The sequence below is a fragment of the Ixodes scapularis genome, unplaced genomic scaffold, assembly GCF_016920785.2.
Source record: "Ixodes scapularis isolate PalLabHiFi unplaced genomic scaffold, ASM1692078v2 PGA_scaffold1__304_contigs__length_218370807, whole genome shotgun sequence".
In the NCBI taxonomy this organism is placed as follows: domain Eukaryota; kingdom Metazoa; phylum Arthropoda; class Arachnida; order Ixodida; family Ixodidae; genus Ixodes; species Ixodes scapularis.
The window spans coordinates 141,928,475-141,943,223 of NW_024609846.1; the positions used below are offsets into that span (position 1 = coordinate 141,928,475).

At 49.4% G+C, this 14,749-nt stretch overlaps 1 protein-coding gene across 3 annotated transcripts in view; it reads right to left on the reverse strand.

Annotated features, from left to right (window-relative positions):
• Nucleotides 1-14,749, reverse strand: part of LOC8034721 (rDNA transcriptional regulator pol5) — a 69,839-nt gene that overhangs the window by 7,612 nt on the left and 47,478 nt on the right. For all 3 annotated transcript variants that reach the window (XM_029978080.4, XM_029978082.4, XM_029978081.4), the window contains 7 exons: nt 13,970-14,042; nt 13,671-13,720; nt 12,358-12,390; nt 12,027-12,100; nt 11,840-11,888; nt 6,943-7,059; nt 5,877-5,942 (listed from right to left, as the gene is read on the reverse strand). In XM_029978080.4, coding sequence (XP_029833940.3) covers nt 5,877-5,942; nt 6,943-7,059; nt 11,840-11,888; nt 12,027-12,100; nt 12,358-12,390; nt 13,671-13,720; nt 13,970-14,042 — 462 coding nt within the window. The remainder of the gene's footprint in view (nt 1-5,876; nt 5,943-6,942; nt 7,060-11,839; nt 11,889-12,026; nt 12,101-12,357; nt 12,391-13,670; nt 13,721-13,969; nt 14,043-14,749) is intronic.

Genomic DNA, 14,749 nt, shown 5'->3' on the forward strand with positions numbered 1-14,749 from the left:
ACTCGACGAGTTCACGGCCCTCTTCCGACAAGAATTCTTGCCGGCAGACTACCTGCCAAGAATGCGCAGGGAACTGGAGGAAAGAACGCAGGCTCCCGCTGAGCCCTTCGGAGAGTACTTGCGGGCAATGCAGGAACTCCTGCAGATCGCCGATCCGAATGCTACGAACCAGGAGCAGGTCGAGCGGGTGGTGAGGCAGGCGCATCCCACCTTCTCGCGGTATCTGCGTGGGCGCCCATTCGGAAGTCTGAGTGAGCTCGCACAGGAGGCGCGCAGGGTTCAGGCCGACATACTGGCGGAGCGCAGGTACCACCTTCCCCCAGCACCAATCGACACGCTCGAACCCCGATGCGCGTGGCAGGGGCCGGTGCCACGTGGGTATCGACGGGGGGAGGCCGCAATGGCGGAGGCCAGCGGGGAGCCGAGCGGGAATCCCTGGGAACTCACGGATGACGCCTTGGAGCCAGGATCGCGCCGAGGAGGGAGCGCGGCCGTCCCCGCGACGGAATTCCGTCCGATCGGCGCACCACGGATCGCCGCAGCCCAGGAGCAGGCTGCCGCCGACCCGCTGCCACAAAGGGGTGAGCGCATCGGACGTCCCACTGGGGAGAATCCTATCCCAGGTTGGCGAGGCCGCTGCTTTCGGTGCCACGAAATCGGGCACTATAGGCGCGACTGCACAAGGGAGATTCCGGGAAACGGAGGAGGCCGCCGATAAAGTTATCGGCGGCGAAACCGACCAACGAGCGGGTCCCCGACACCCCTTCGACCGTGTGCGTGCCGACGGCGTATCGAGTCGGAGCAGCGACAAGCACCGCGGCCCCATTTATTTCCCTGACGGTGGCGGGAAAGGAGTTCGCAGCTCTTCTGGATAGCGGGGCTAGTGCGTCGCTAATTGGGGACGAGGTCCTCAGGCATCTCCAACAGAAGTCCGTTCGGGTGAGGCATGGGGAGACCACTTTCCAGTTGGCTTGTGGGTCGACGACTTCGAGGGGAGCAGTGCGTCTCGTGGTACGTTGGAATCAACGCGTGCAGAGACAGCGGTTCGTCCATTTGGCCGGGCTGACAGTGCCCATCATTCTGGGACGGGATTTCCTGGCCCACACTGGCATCATCATTGACGTGGCAAGTGGCGGGTACCGAGAGGGGGCACATGCACCCCTTTCAAGTTTCCGAGAGCGCTCCATGGGGGCCATGGCGGCAGCGCTGGGAAAAGCGACAGAACAGGAAAGAACCGACCGCGACGACGCCATGCCCATGAGTCACCCAACTCCGAGCTCCGCCGAGCACTGCGACGAGATGGGCCACCCGTTGGCCAATGCCGATGGACTGTCCGGACCAGAGCGAGAGAGGTTGGCGGCTTTGCTGCACAACTTTGACGAAATGTTCACCGAACAGCCGGGCTGCACTAAGCAGGTGCAACATCGCATTGAAACTGGGGACGCACGCCCTTGGAAGTCCAATCCGCGTCCTGTGAGCCTGGCGAAGCGAAAAGCGATAGATGCCGCAGTCGATGAGCTCCTGAAGTCGGGAATCATTCGCCGGTCATCAGGACCCTGGGGATTCCCGGTGGTTTTGGTGCCCAAGAAGAACGGAACATCGAGACTCTGCGTCGATTATCGGCGCTTGAACGCGGTGACCGTAAAAGATGCGTATCCATTTCCGAGCATCGAAGAAATCATCTCGAATCTGGGGAAGGCGAAGTATTTCACTACCCTCGACGCAAGCAAAGGCTACCTCCAAGTGGAGATGAGCCCGGGCGACGAAAGCAAAACTGCATTCGTGTGTCACCGAGGCTTGTTCGAGTTCACTCGGATGCCGTTCGGATTAACAGGTGCACCGATGACATTTCAGCGGTTGATCGACGGAGTGCTCGGAGATGCCAAGTGGCAGCACGCGCTCGCGTACCTGGACGACATCATTGTGTACTCGGAAACTTTCGAGGACCACCTTCGTCACCTCGAGGACGTGTTGCGCAAACTACGAATCGCCGGCCTCACACTAAACCCGACTAAAGCTCAAATTGGAGCTTCTGAGATCAGCTTGTTGGGATTCCGGATCGAGAGAGGAAAAGTTTCCCCCGACGCGGACAAGTTGCGGGCGATCTTGGAGTTCCCAGTCCCTACCGATGTCGGGGGAGTGCGCCGTTTTCTCGGCATGATAGGATACTACCGAGCCTACATCCCGAACTGCGCCGCCATGCAGGCACCCCTCACGCAGTTGCTGAGGAAAGCTGCTCCCTGGAGCTGGGAGGCGCCGCAGGAGGAGGCGTTCCTCCAGCTGACCGAGGCCTTGGCGCGTACAGCATCCCTCAAACTGCCAGACCTGAATAGGCCCTTCACGATCCAGACGGACGCCAGCGACCAGGGACTCGGCGCGGTGCTTTTGCAGGAGACAGAGGGAGAGATCCGCCCGGTGGCATTTGCCAGCCGGGCGCTGAACCCGGCGGAGAAGAACTACACGGTGAGTGAGCGCGAATGCCTCGCCATCATTTTTGCTCTTAAGAAGTTCGATCATTATGTCGAGGGGACGGAATTCACGATCGAGACGGACCATATGGCCCTCGCGTGGCTCTCCCGAATCAAGGAACCCGCCGGAAGACTGGCGCGCTGGGCCTTGACACTGCAGAAGTACGAGTACCGAATTCGGTACCGGAAGGGCACGACAAATGTGGTGGCCGACGCGCTCTCCCGCGCACCCGTGGATCCCCCACCGCGCGAGGCAGCAGACTACGGAGGCGGGGCCATCCCCCGGGAGACGGGAAATCCCGCCTCTCGCTCCGCTCCCCACTGTGGCGGCGTCGCGCAGCTGGCTGAGGCGATTACCTCACTGGGACCGGCGTTCAACCGAACGGAACTGTACGAAGCACAGCAGAGCGATTCGTTTTGTCGCGCTATCTTCGACCGGCTCAGGCAAGAGATGGATCCTGACCAGACGGGCGAAAAGACGCTCCGGCACTCCGGAACACCGAGAGGGCCAAGTGCCACCGCCCAGGAGTCAGACATTGAAGCAGGTGAGCTGGAGTCTTACCTGATCGATGGGGACGGCGTCCTGCTGCGCTACTTCCCGGAAGAGAGCGATTCAAGTGAGTCGTTCAAGACCGTGATTCCCCGCGATCTCAGAGTGGCAGCGCTGCGTCACTACCACGATGCGGACGGTCATGGCAGTGCACCGAAGTCGTGGCATAAGCTGCGCCGTTTCGCTACCTGGCCGGGCATGAAGGGGCAGCTGTGCCGTTATGTCCGTAGCTGCGCAGTGTGCCAAGAGCGCAAGCCCAGGGGCGGCAGACCACCCGGCCTGCTCGAGCCCATCGTGAGTACGCGGCCATGGGAGATCGCGGCCTGCGACTTGATGGGACCCCTGCCGCGGTCAAGCGGAGGCTATCAACATGTGTTGGTAGTCACTTGCCACTTCACCGGATTCGTCGAGATGTTTCCAATGCGGAAGGTGACAGCCAAGGGAGTCCTGAGCAGGCTGTCCGAGGTCTGGTGTCGCTACGGGTTCCCCGAGAGACTGGTGAGTGACAACGCCTCGATATTTTGCTCGAAAGTCTTCGCGGCAACCTGCCAGGCCCTCGGGATTAAGCATTGTAAGACTTCGTGTTACCATCCACAAGCAAATGTGACCGAGCGGCGGAACCGCGACATCAAGCCGCTGCTCGGGGCGTATGCTCGAAAGCAGCGGGACTGGGATCTGCATTTGGATTCGATTTCGTTTGCATTGCGGTCCAACCTCAACCGCAGCACTGGGTTCACGCCTGCGCTTTTGAACTTCGGCAGAGAACTCTCTACGCCGACCGATGCGGTTCTTCGCCCGCGACAGAGCGCGGCCAGAGCGGTGCCCTCGTACGAGGACTTCGCGACGCGCACAAGAGAGCGACTGTCGCGGGCGCTGGACGCCGCCCGCGGAAACAGGGCTCGCGCGCGGGCGGAGCAGAAGAACACCTATGACAAAGCGCACCGCGATGCGCAGTTCGAGGTGGGCGACACCGTTCTGCGGCGAAGTCACGTGCAGAGCGATGCGAGTAAGTTCTTCTCGGCGGCGTTGGCCCCCAAGTGGGTTGGCCCCTTTGTCATCGATTCCAAGAAGTCTCGACTGACATACACGCTGAGGGACCAGAATTCTGATCTCGTCCGCGGGACAGTTCACATCGGCGAACTGAAACCCTTTTTCCCCAGGGAAGGGGATGAGCCGGTCAAGCGGCCGCAAAGGGGCATTCGCGGGCGCCAACGATCTCAGGAGTTCCTGGGACCACCGCGGCACAGCTACAACACGCGTAGCCGGAGGCAACCCGATGGGATCGGAACTTCGTAGAGTGCGTGGCCCGGGAAAGGGAAGAAGAGGGGGGAGCGATCCGAAATCGGCGTTCCCGGCATTTTTTTTATTGTTTTTCTTTGTGGGTGGGGGGAGGGTGCCTCGGAACCCTCAGTGTTTGTTTTTCTTGTTTGTGCTTTGAATGTTTTTTTTTTGTTTTTGTTTTTTGTTTTTTCTTGTGCGTCATCGCCCCTGCGGCTGCTGCTTCGAGACGCAACTTGGTGTGCATCGAATGGTCCTCTCTGGGAGGGATGAAAGGAGGAGTCGCCGTTTGGACAAACACCAGCTTGGGCTGAGCTCCTCGTCTTCTGGCAGCGTATTCCCCGGCAGGAACCACAGCTCGGGGAGCCTTGCGGGACGTCTGCGACGCCACGCAGGACGCCGGGGTGCAGTTCTCAGTGACACTGGACTTCCAGCCCCGCATCGTTCCGGGAGGGCGGTCGCAGCTGGGTCGCAACCACAGTCCCTCTCCGGTGCACCACTCTGTGGAGGGGCCAGTCTCATGGTGGCCAGGCACACTGCTCAAGGACCCCGTTGCCCCGGAGGCCGCCGCCAAGCCGAAGTCGACACAGTCTACTGCGAGGTGTGTGGTGGCCGCGCACCCCAGGTCTCGGGCGAACTGATGGACCTCAGTGAGGACGACCCATGGGACCAGCGGTGTGTGTGTGCGTGTGGGGGGTCTCCAGGCCAAACCAAGCGACGGTGTTCCCAGCAGCCTAGCCGTACGTCTGAATTCCGGCGTACTTCGATTTTTAGGAGAGGGGAGTATGGCGCACCGTGAATTCACGAGGGCGCCCATCAAACCATTCGGCCAATCTTGGCCGCGACACGATCACATGGTCGTGTTGCCGCGGGGTCGATCGGGATCTCGAATTCGGCTCCCGACGCGCCGCTTTCTCTCCTAGCCACTGGAGGGCGCTGCAGGCGCCCCCGTGGCAGGCGAGGAGAAACCTCCTCGCCCATCGATAGATATATACTCGGTGGGGCAGGGGGCAAGAGGCCTCTAAGAACTCCGGACGCGACCGAGACGCAGGCACTGGCAGGCAAGTGGGTGGCGCTGGCGACCGGATCTAGGATATCGCGGGACGCGAGGCCTAAGGGCCTCCTTTGTGTTTAGCTTTAGCCTGAACGTGCATTTGTAAATAATTGTGTAATGTAGCTTGTATTTGTAGTTTAGATTGAGTGTTTTGTAGTGTTGTGTTTTATTGTACGAATAAACGGGGAGCGGAATCCCGCTCCCGTGAAAGAACCAGGCTGGACTCGGTTTGTTGACGGACCACGTGGGAAATGGCGAATCGGCGGCGGTACGCGATTTCCTACAGACTACAGCTAAAGCTGCATGTCGCTAGGTCCAATCGCAAGTTAGCTAGAAACCGTTGCTCCGACTACATGCGTGTCGGGGCAGTATGCCACGTGGTTTCTAACTGGCTCGTGACTGGATTTGGTCTCCCGCAGCTTTGCTTGGGGTTCATCGTAAGGTAAAACAAAATATAGCTAGCTAAAAAAAAGAAAATTCACGGTCCCTTCAAGTTTGCTTAATGCCCAGCACCGAATACTCCTACCTTGATGGACAGATCTGCCAGCTGCGTCAATGACGCTCCCAGCTTCTGCTTTGGCACGCTCTCCACCTGTTAAGAAGTTGTGATCGGTATGTACAGCGCAACTAGACAGAAAAAAGATGGGAACACATCAAAACTGGACAGATGGCACAAACAGATTGAGACGGAACAAGAAAAAAATTGTAAAGACCATAGTGTGGTATTTGGAACTCGTCGCATCCAGTCGGGAATCTTTCCATGTTTTCCTGCCTATCGTGAATCACGGCAGTCATCGGAGAGAGATATGTACGTCCGAGACGTTTTAATCGTGGAAACCGAAACGATCCTTCGTCTGAAAGGAAAATCGCTTTTTCCGCCAGTATACTGGCAAAGCGGTGGTAACACAAAATGCGATGCAGAGCCGAGCTGGATGCGACCGCAGCGTTGAAGGGGGAAGAACAAATATTGCCTTATTCTGTCCCTGTTGATCCGCCGGGCAGATCAACAGGTTTCCATCTCGCGGATTGTAATTTTATGCAGCAGGCTGTCCCCCGAAGACATCTACGGGGCTTTTCTTACTGCAAAAATGAACTATGCATCGCCGAATGTTCATTTTCCGCCCAAATGTAGCGCTACCAGTTCAAACCAGATGGCAAAGTTTCGGAACTAACCGTTATCTTATTAAAATTTTATAAGTGATTTTCCTGAATTTTCAATGCAAAAATGGCGGCTGAAGGAGCGCTCAAACGCACGGATCTGAATGGCGCCAGTTGTTGAGAACGGGCCCCATTTTCCCGTTGAAATTTTCAAAAAATCACGTAACTTTTGAATAAGGTAACAGTTTGTTCTGAAACTTTGGCATCGTGTTTGGACCACTAGCGCTACTTGCGGGCGATGGCTGAGCATTCAGCAACTCGTCGTTTATTTTTGCAATAAAAAGACTTTTCAATTTTTTGGCGGGAACACGCTGTGGGTAGAGGTTAACCGTTCATATATTAAAAATATGGGCTGGGTGGCACAAGCTGTCGCTCAATTCAAAGGTTTAGGCCATTTGCACCTGTCCATCCATCTGTATCTATCTGCAACGTACCTGAATGAGACGCAGGGCGGCCACTAGGAGACCCAGCATCTGCAGCCTCTTATGGTTCCTCTGCAGGCAGCTGGCTGCCTTCTCTCCGAGGGCAACTATGAAGTCGTAGCAGTGATCCTGTCAGGGGCGACAGAGGAAGAAGTCGGCTCCCAAACCTTCACCGACAAAGATGCAGGGAAGATTGCAGATTGATTGTGTCAAAAAGATTTTAAAAAAAAGAAAGAGGAGTTGGGCTGCACGTGTTTCTGGTCGATTTGACCAGCACGCTTTGCAAGCCCAACACTATATCCTGTAGGACTCCTCACAATCTGTCTTACAGTTTTGACGCTCTTCGTTAGGGGTGCACGCAGCTGCATCCAGTGGCGTAGCCCAAGGGGAGGCTTAGGGGGTTTCAGCATCCTCCTTCTCATCCTCTTTTTCTCTCCCCTCCCCCTCCTCCTCCTCCTCCTCATCCTCTCTCCCCCCCCCGAAATCCAGCGGACCCTATAATACACACATGCATTTTGAGCCCCCTCTCCGCACCCCATGTCATGGGCGTCCCAGACACCTCAGCCCCTCCCCCTCCCCTCCCCTCCCCCCCCCCCCCCCCCCAAAAAAAAAAAAATCCTGGCTACGTTACTGGTTGCATTGTTACTACTTTGCTTTATCTCAGGTTGCATCTGCTAATTACTGGTACACATTTCCTCCCTAGAGCAAATTTTTTGGGCATTATATCTCGGTTGACATTCTGACACTGCCAGACTTCTGGTTGATGCAGGTGAAGCATGGTGACTTCGCAACTAAAAGATTTGTGTTTTAGTTTCTGAAGAGTCAACATAATCGGAAAGAGCGAAGCATGCGCGACTGAAACAGGACAGAAAAGAAACTTTACTTATGCGACGCAGGGTCACACCCTTCACTTTTTCCGTACCATGGAAAAAGTGGCAATTTTTAAAGGGACAAAAAAAAAAGTATTTTAAGAACTACTTAGCATATGGCTAATTCTAATAAATAAAAATGTAGCAAATAAGCTGCTCGTTAAAAGAAAAAAAAAGGTATACACCAATGTCTGAAAAATGTTTGTCAAACATAGATGGGAGCAAAAAGTCTACACATCCATATTAAATCAAACTAATATTTTCCTAAAAATCCTATGTATCAAAAAGTGTCCCCCATACACACCACTATTACTTCAGCAAGTTGAAGAGCTCCAGCTAACAACGTCCTTTTTTGGTCTGTCGACAAGTGTGCTTCCGTGGCGTCGTGCCATCCAGAGATGTTGTTGCAAGCAGCGGTGCATGTCCTCCAGAACTCTTATATTTTTTCACAAACCTTGCTTTGCTACAGCACTGCTCTAACTTCTCTGTCGGTGTCTTAATGACTTGCAATACACATAACATGTGTGCCCCAGCTCGGGACAGCTTAGAAAGCTAGAACGACGCTCTCCAACAAGCAACTGTCGATATTCTAAGCCTCGAGATAAATCGTTGCTGCAGGAACTCAAACCAAATGATCCAACATTACTCATAGTCCTCACTGCTGCTGTCATTGCGGGGTGTTGGGGTGTTGGTCGCGGTAGCAGAAAATGTACCATCGTTTTCTATCAATATTGTTTCTGAACTCGAGCTTCTATGGGTTGGTCTCCAGTTAAAAAATAAAAAATACATTTTAGGCGTGTGTTATCGCCCTCCTTCTAGCAATACCGCGTTTATAACGGATCTGCACGATACGATCAACTCAGTTATTGTTCGTTTCCCGAATGCACCGATACTACTGTTGGGTGATTTCAACTACCCATCTATAATATGGTCAGACGAGCGTGCAAACCTTAGTCACTTCTCTTCTGAATGTAGTGAGTTTTTGAATCTTTGTTTAGATTTTAATTTCTCTCAAACTGTTACAAAACCGACGCGTACGACTACAACAACTGCTGCTGTGCTTGATCTCATATTAACAACATCGCCTGAGCTGATCTCCTCGTTAACTTACATGCCTGGTCTCAGTGATCATTCCCTACTATACTTTTTTTTAAACATTCCTGGACGCAGTAAGTCCAATCAGACGAAAACATTTTTGGACTATGCTAGGGCTGATTTTAATTCAATCAACAATGAACTTTGCCATTTTCTAGAGGACTACTTAGGTTGTTTTGCTGAGCGCTCAGTTGATGATAACTGGTGTTTATTTAAAGAGAAAGTTATGTCACTCATGAACGCCCATGTTCCCCTTCGCGTGGTATCTTCTTCACCAGAATCTCCATGGTACAGCGTGACATTGAAAAAGCTGTCAAATAAAAAGAAACGATTATTTCGCACTGCAAAGCTATCAGACCATGTACAACGCTGGGAGGCCTACCAAGTTGCAGCTAACGTATATAAGAAAGCAGTCGAAGAGGCAAAATTACATTACTTTAACAATACGCTGCCGTCAATGTTCTTTAACAATCCGCGTCAATTCTGGAAAGTTATTAATCCTCCTTCTAGTACTGGCATAGTGCTTAGGGACACCCATGGAGAGGAGGTGCCAAGTGAAGCGTGTTCTTTTTTGTTAAATGATGTGTTTGTTGAATCTTTTTCCTGCACGGTAACCTCGGACTGTCCTGTATTCAGAACTTATGATTTTTTGCCCATGTTTCCTGTTATTGTAAACTGTAAAGGTGTATCTAATATTATTGAAAACCTTAAAACCAATACGACCGCAGGCATTGATAATATTAATGCTAAGTTTTTGAAAAACACTAATACGTACTCATGCGTTATCTTATCTAAATTATTTTTGCAATTACTCGAACAAGGAGAATTGCCAAAAGATTGGAAGGTGGGGAAGGTGATCCCTCTCCACAAAGGCGGCGATAAGCATAACCCTTTAAACTTTCGTCCCATTTCTTTAACGAGCATTCTTTGTAAAATCCTTGAGCACATCATTTACACTAACATTTTCAATTTTCTAGATTCAAATTCGTTTTTTAACTTAGCGCAACATGGATTTCGAAGGTTTTATTCATGTGAAACTCAACTCCTAACCTTTACTCATGACCTTCACGTAACACTTGACCGGGGTTCCAGGACTGACTGCATATTTCTTGATTTCTCAAAAGCTTTCGACAAGGTTCCTCATGCGCTGCTTCTTCATAAACTCCGTAAACTTAACATAGATCTAAATATAATCGCTTGGATAGAATCGTTTCTATCAGACCGTAACCAATTTGTTCACGCTAACGGAACTAATTCTTCAACTTCACCTGTCAAGTCCAGTGTCCCACAAGGTTCTGTATTAGGTCCACTTCTATTTCTTATATATATTAACGATCTTCCCACGCATGTATCTTCTTCTATTAGCCTATTCGCTGATGACTGTGTAATTTATAAGGAAATCATTAACGACTCTGACATATCTGCTCTTCAGACCGATATTAACAACGTCACCCGCTGGTGCGATAATTGGCTTATGGAACTTAACACCTTTAAATGTAAATCTATGAGAGTGTCCCGTCAAAATAACACTTGTCCCTCCTACTGTATTAATAACTCCACCCTGCTTTCTGTGTCAACCTATAAATATCTCGGTGTTCATATAACTAACGATCTCTCCTGGAACATCCATGTCGACTATATCACTAACAACGCTAATCGCTTATTAGGCTATCTCAGAAGAAACTTTTCCCTTGCCCCTGTTTCACTTAAACTTCTCCTATATAAAACTTTAGTTCGCACCAAACTTGAGTATGCAAGCTCTATCTGGAACCCTGGCGTATCCCTAGCATCATCCATTGAATCCATTCAAAATCGCTCCGCACGTTTTATACTTTCTAACTATCATCGTACAGCCAGCGTCACCTCCATGAAAGCGTCTCTACATTTGCCCAACCTCTCCTTTCGTAGAAAAATAGTTCGCCTCTGCTTATTTCACAAAATTTATCACTCTAACCCAGCACTTCGAGCCTCAATAATTTCAGAACCATCATACATATCGCCGCGCACCGATCATCCACTAAAAGTAGGAATCCCCTACTGCATCACTTCCGCCTTTTATGCCTCCTTCCTACCTCTGACCTCCGTCTACTGGAACCGCCTTCCCGCATCCATAGTCTCACTTACTGACGCTGCTGATTTTAAAACCGCCACAACTGATGTTCTTAACAATGTTCCATAGCGATTCTGTACCTTGTGTTTTGTTTGTTTTTTGCATTTTGTTTTTATTGTTCACCTTATATTGATGTACATATTTCCACTCCTCTCTGTAATGCCTTCGGGCCCTGAGAGTATAATAAATGAAATGAAATGAAATGAAATTTAAAAAAAAACACATGTGGCAAAAGCAGTTTAAGGCATGCAATCGAGGCTGTCTTTGTAGCGGTTCCCAATGTCAATGGGAGACAGTGTTTGACAGGTGCCACAAACGTGCGGAGGTTTATTTATGATAGCTCACCAGCTTTGTAGAAAGCCAAAAATAAAATTGAAACCGAAGCTGTAGTTCTTCCGCTGAGTCACGAGATGGCGCAACGTCTTCTACCACTGAATCCGAATTTCGGCGGCGCGTAGAATTCATTGATTACAGGCGATCGATGGCCAATGGGTGTGGTATGCAAGAGTTAAAATTCAAGTTGAAAGTGTAGCGTAAAACATCTATACTTTGAGAAAATGTGACATGTAACAAAATTTGAGTGAAGTTTGAAACTTTTTTTTTTATCACTGATGTTTGTGAACGAAACAAACAATGTCAACTCTATCCTCAATAACCCGTCTGATCTCTCCCGCCTGAGTAGAAGCCAGTTACACGGTAAATAAAATTAGAAGACCATAAAATCGATATATGTAACAACTTTTTTCCCAGTTAACCAGCTGCAAGCTTGACAAAATCTGGCCGACCTTGATATTCTTGCCCAAAATCACGTTATGCAAAGCTGACAATTGCTTACCGGGAAGGCCTCCATGAATTTGACAAACAACTGTGGGCTGACGTGGGAACTGAAAACAAATAAAACAAAAACTAGAAAACAGCACAATAAATGTATCTTCTTTGCAAAAAAAGAATGTTACGACACGGTTGTTACACTACGGGAACCTTGCTCATCGGCAATGACGGGGGGAACAGACAGAACGCACCTTTCATCCAAATAGGAAGCGAGAGACTTCATGTACATTGCAATGTACCATGGGGTGCCTTTGCTGCCAACACCCTAGAAAAAAAGAAAAGAAAGAGAATCAGTCAGAGACGGTGACTCATTATGTCCCTTAGCCAATATTGTAAGAAATCGGAACTAGACACAAAGTAAGAGGAATATTGCTCAGACACTCAGTCTCACTAAAAGCCTGATTAGCAGTCAATGCCATCCTGTAGTTGCTGTCCCATTGTGCAGCTTGCATTCCATGTCATAAGAAACATGCCCCATAGGAATGTCAGAAAAAACGCGACAAGTACAAGACTCGGACATACCAAATCACTGCAGATTTTCTTGTGGCAGCGTATCTAGAAAACACACGTGCAAAGAGAGGTTAAAAAAGCACCAAATGTTTCAAAGGGAATAAAAAGAAAGGCAGCTGGTACAGTCAAACCCACTTATAATGATAGTACTGGAATAACGAAAAATCGGATATGTATCCTCTCAATGTAATCTTAGCCCATTTGTAACGACAGATATAACAAAAAATTGCTAAAGCTGAGAAATTTTTCTTGTGAAAATGATCAGGAATTGGTGTCAGAATCATAATGAAGAGCAAAACCTTTGCTGTTCTATAATGCGGACGGCTTTCTCTGGGAAAGTTTGTGTTGCTCTTCGCACGACAGATTTGGCTTTGCCATATTGCACACCACGAGCTGGTTCTGCTCGCTCCTCTGAGACCAATGACTTAATGTAACGATAGTGTGACTCTGTCAACAATGTGGCAAAACGGCGAAACATGAGAAAAAGTGGAAAGTCAATGCAGTTTGGCGAGACGATGCGCTGCCCCGTGTCGTCAGGGAAAGATGATAAGAAGGAATTCCTCATCTCTCCAAGGAGCGGCACTGTTGCGAGAGTCCATGCATCCATCCGTTCGTTCATCAATCCATCCAGCATATGCACGCGTGCCGACCGACAGCCTCAGACTGTGGTTCTTTCATCACCATCTCTTTTTCACACGAGACACAACGCACATTGTCAAGTTCTGTTAACTTTCGGTTTCACAGGTTTTGTATGAGTCTGGGTGCTCCAAGTCCATGCACCGACGCGTGGAATAAACGGTCGCGAGAGAGTTGCTTCCATTTCGTTCACATCCATCCAGCAACACTGCCGGTTGTTGCATTTGCTCTGATGATGATGCGCCTTTCTCGCTCTCTGCCGTGACAGGTGCACTAACCGAAGTTCTGCTGTGATTCGATTACACATTCCCCAGCGGTGCCAGCCAGAGGAAGTGCATCCTTCAGCTCCCCACAATGCCACTTGCCCAGAGTGTAAACGATCGAAGGGAGAGGGGCACCTCTGGTCGTATTAACATGCACGCACTTTGGCTGTTCCGACAAACACAACTGCGGCTTTGTTGTAGCTAGCTTCTACTGAAATCCTGCAATAGGGTGGCAGCCATTTCACAACTCTATGCTGCATACTATCGGTACACGACCATTAAGTGCCGTAAGCATAAAAAATTTTGATATTTTACAAATCTCACATACAATTAATTTTGAATATAGGCGGCATATTTCTAATTCCCGTCGACTTAGCTGTAACTGGGTCCAACTGTGTATGAAGCAAAGGAATAGCAGACACTTGCCAAGAATGTGCACGTGGCGCTCAGAGCATTCTTCGTGTTGACGTTTGAAACTGGAAGAGAAATGATTATTTAGAAAAAGAAAGAGCAATCACTCGCTTGCTTTTTCGCAACATTAAGCAAACATCTCAGATAACTGATTAACCGAATCATGTCCAATCACTATTGCAAGGTCTGCATAATATGTGCTCGATTTATGTTGGTGAGAGCTCGACTGCTCCTAAACCCTGGCAGGAAACATTATTGCGGGCATGCTAATACAAATTGCTAGGCAAGAAAATAAATCTCGACGTAAAACCAACCTAAAACAGTTTGCTCCATGACTGTCGCAGCCAAAGCTTCAATGTCGTCGCGGACGTCGGATACGCTTGAGAACTGCAAGATAGAAAAATTAGCAATTTCGTCCATGACAAAGACAATTATTTTTTCCACACTCGTGCCATCTGCAGCAATATTCATTCATTTAATCCGGCTATCATATTTAAAAAAGAGAAGTAATAAAAAAATAATAGTACACCGACATGGGAATGCAATGAATCAAACAAACCATTAACAGCAGCTCCAAAAACCTAGTATGCCAGCAAGTAAAAGTAAAAGTACAGCATGACTAGGACATACATCCAGGTGCTCAAAAGGTCTGACTATTCTGTCCACCACTTGCGAAACGTGGTGTCGCATTAGACACTCAATTTTCTTGTAGTCATTCCGTCAGAAAAATCTTTTGTACAACCATACTCAAACAACAGACTGCCAGTGAATAAAACGGCAACATATTACTACAACTTAAAAAAAAAAAAAATTCCTTAGAACCATACTCAAAGAACAAACTGCTGGTGAAAAGGATTGGCTGTTATCTTCAAAGCCCTATAATGCATTAGACGCAGTATTTAAAGAACAATCCTTTAAATTTGTTTAGATGACATTAAACAGCCATTTCAGAGAGTGAAGAATCTAAATTTTCATCCATTCCCCACTAAATATAGCGGGGAAACTGATGGTACATAGCTCATGTGACATCAAATTCTCCACCAAATCTAGTGAGAAAACTGAATTGGTATGTAGGTCTCGTTATGTCACATTAC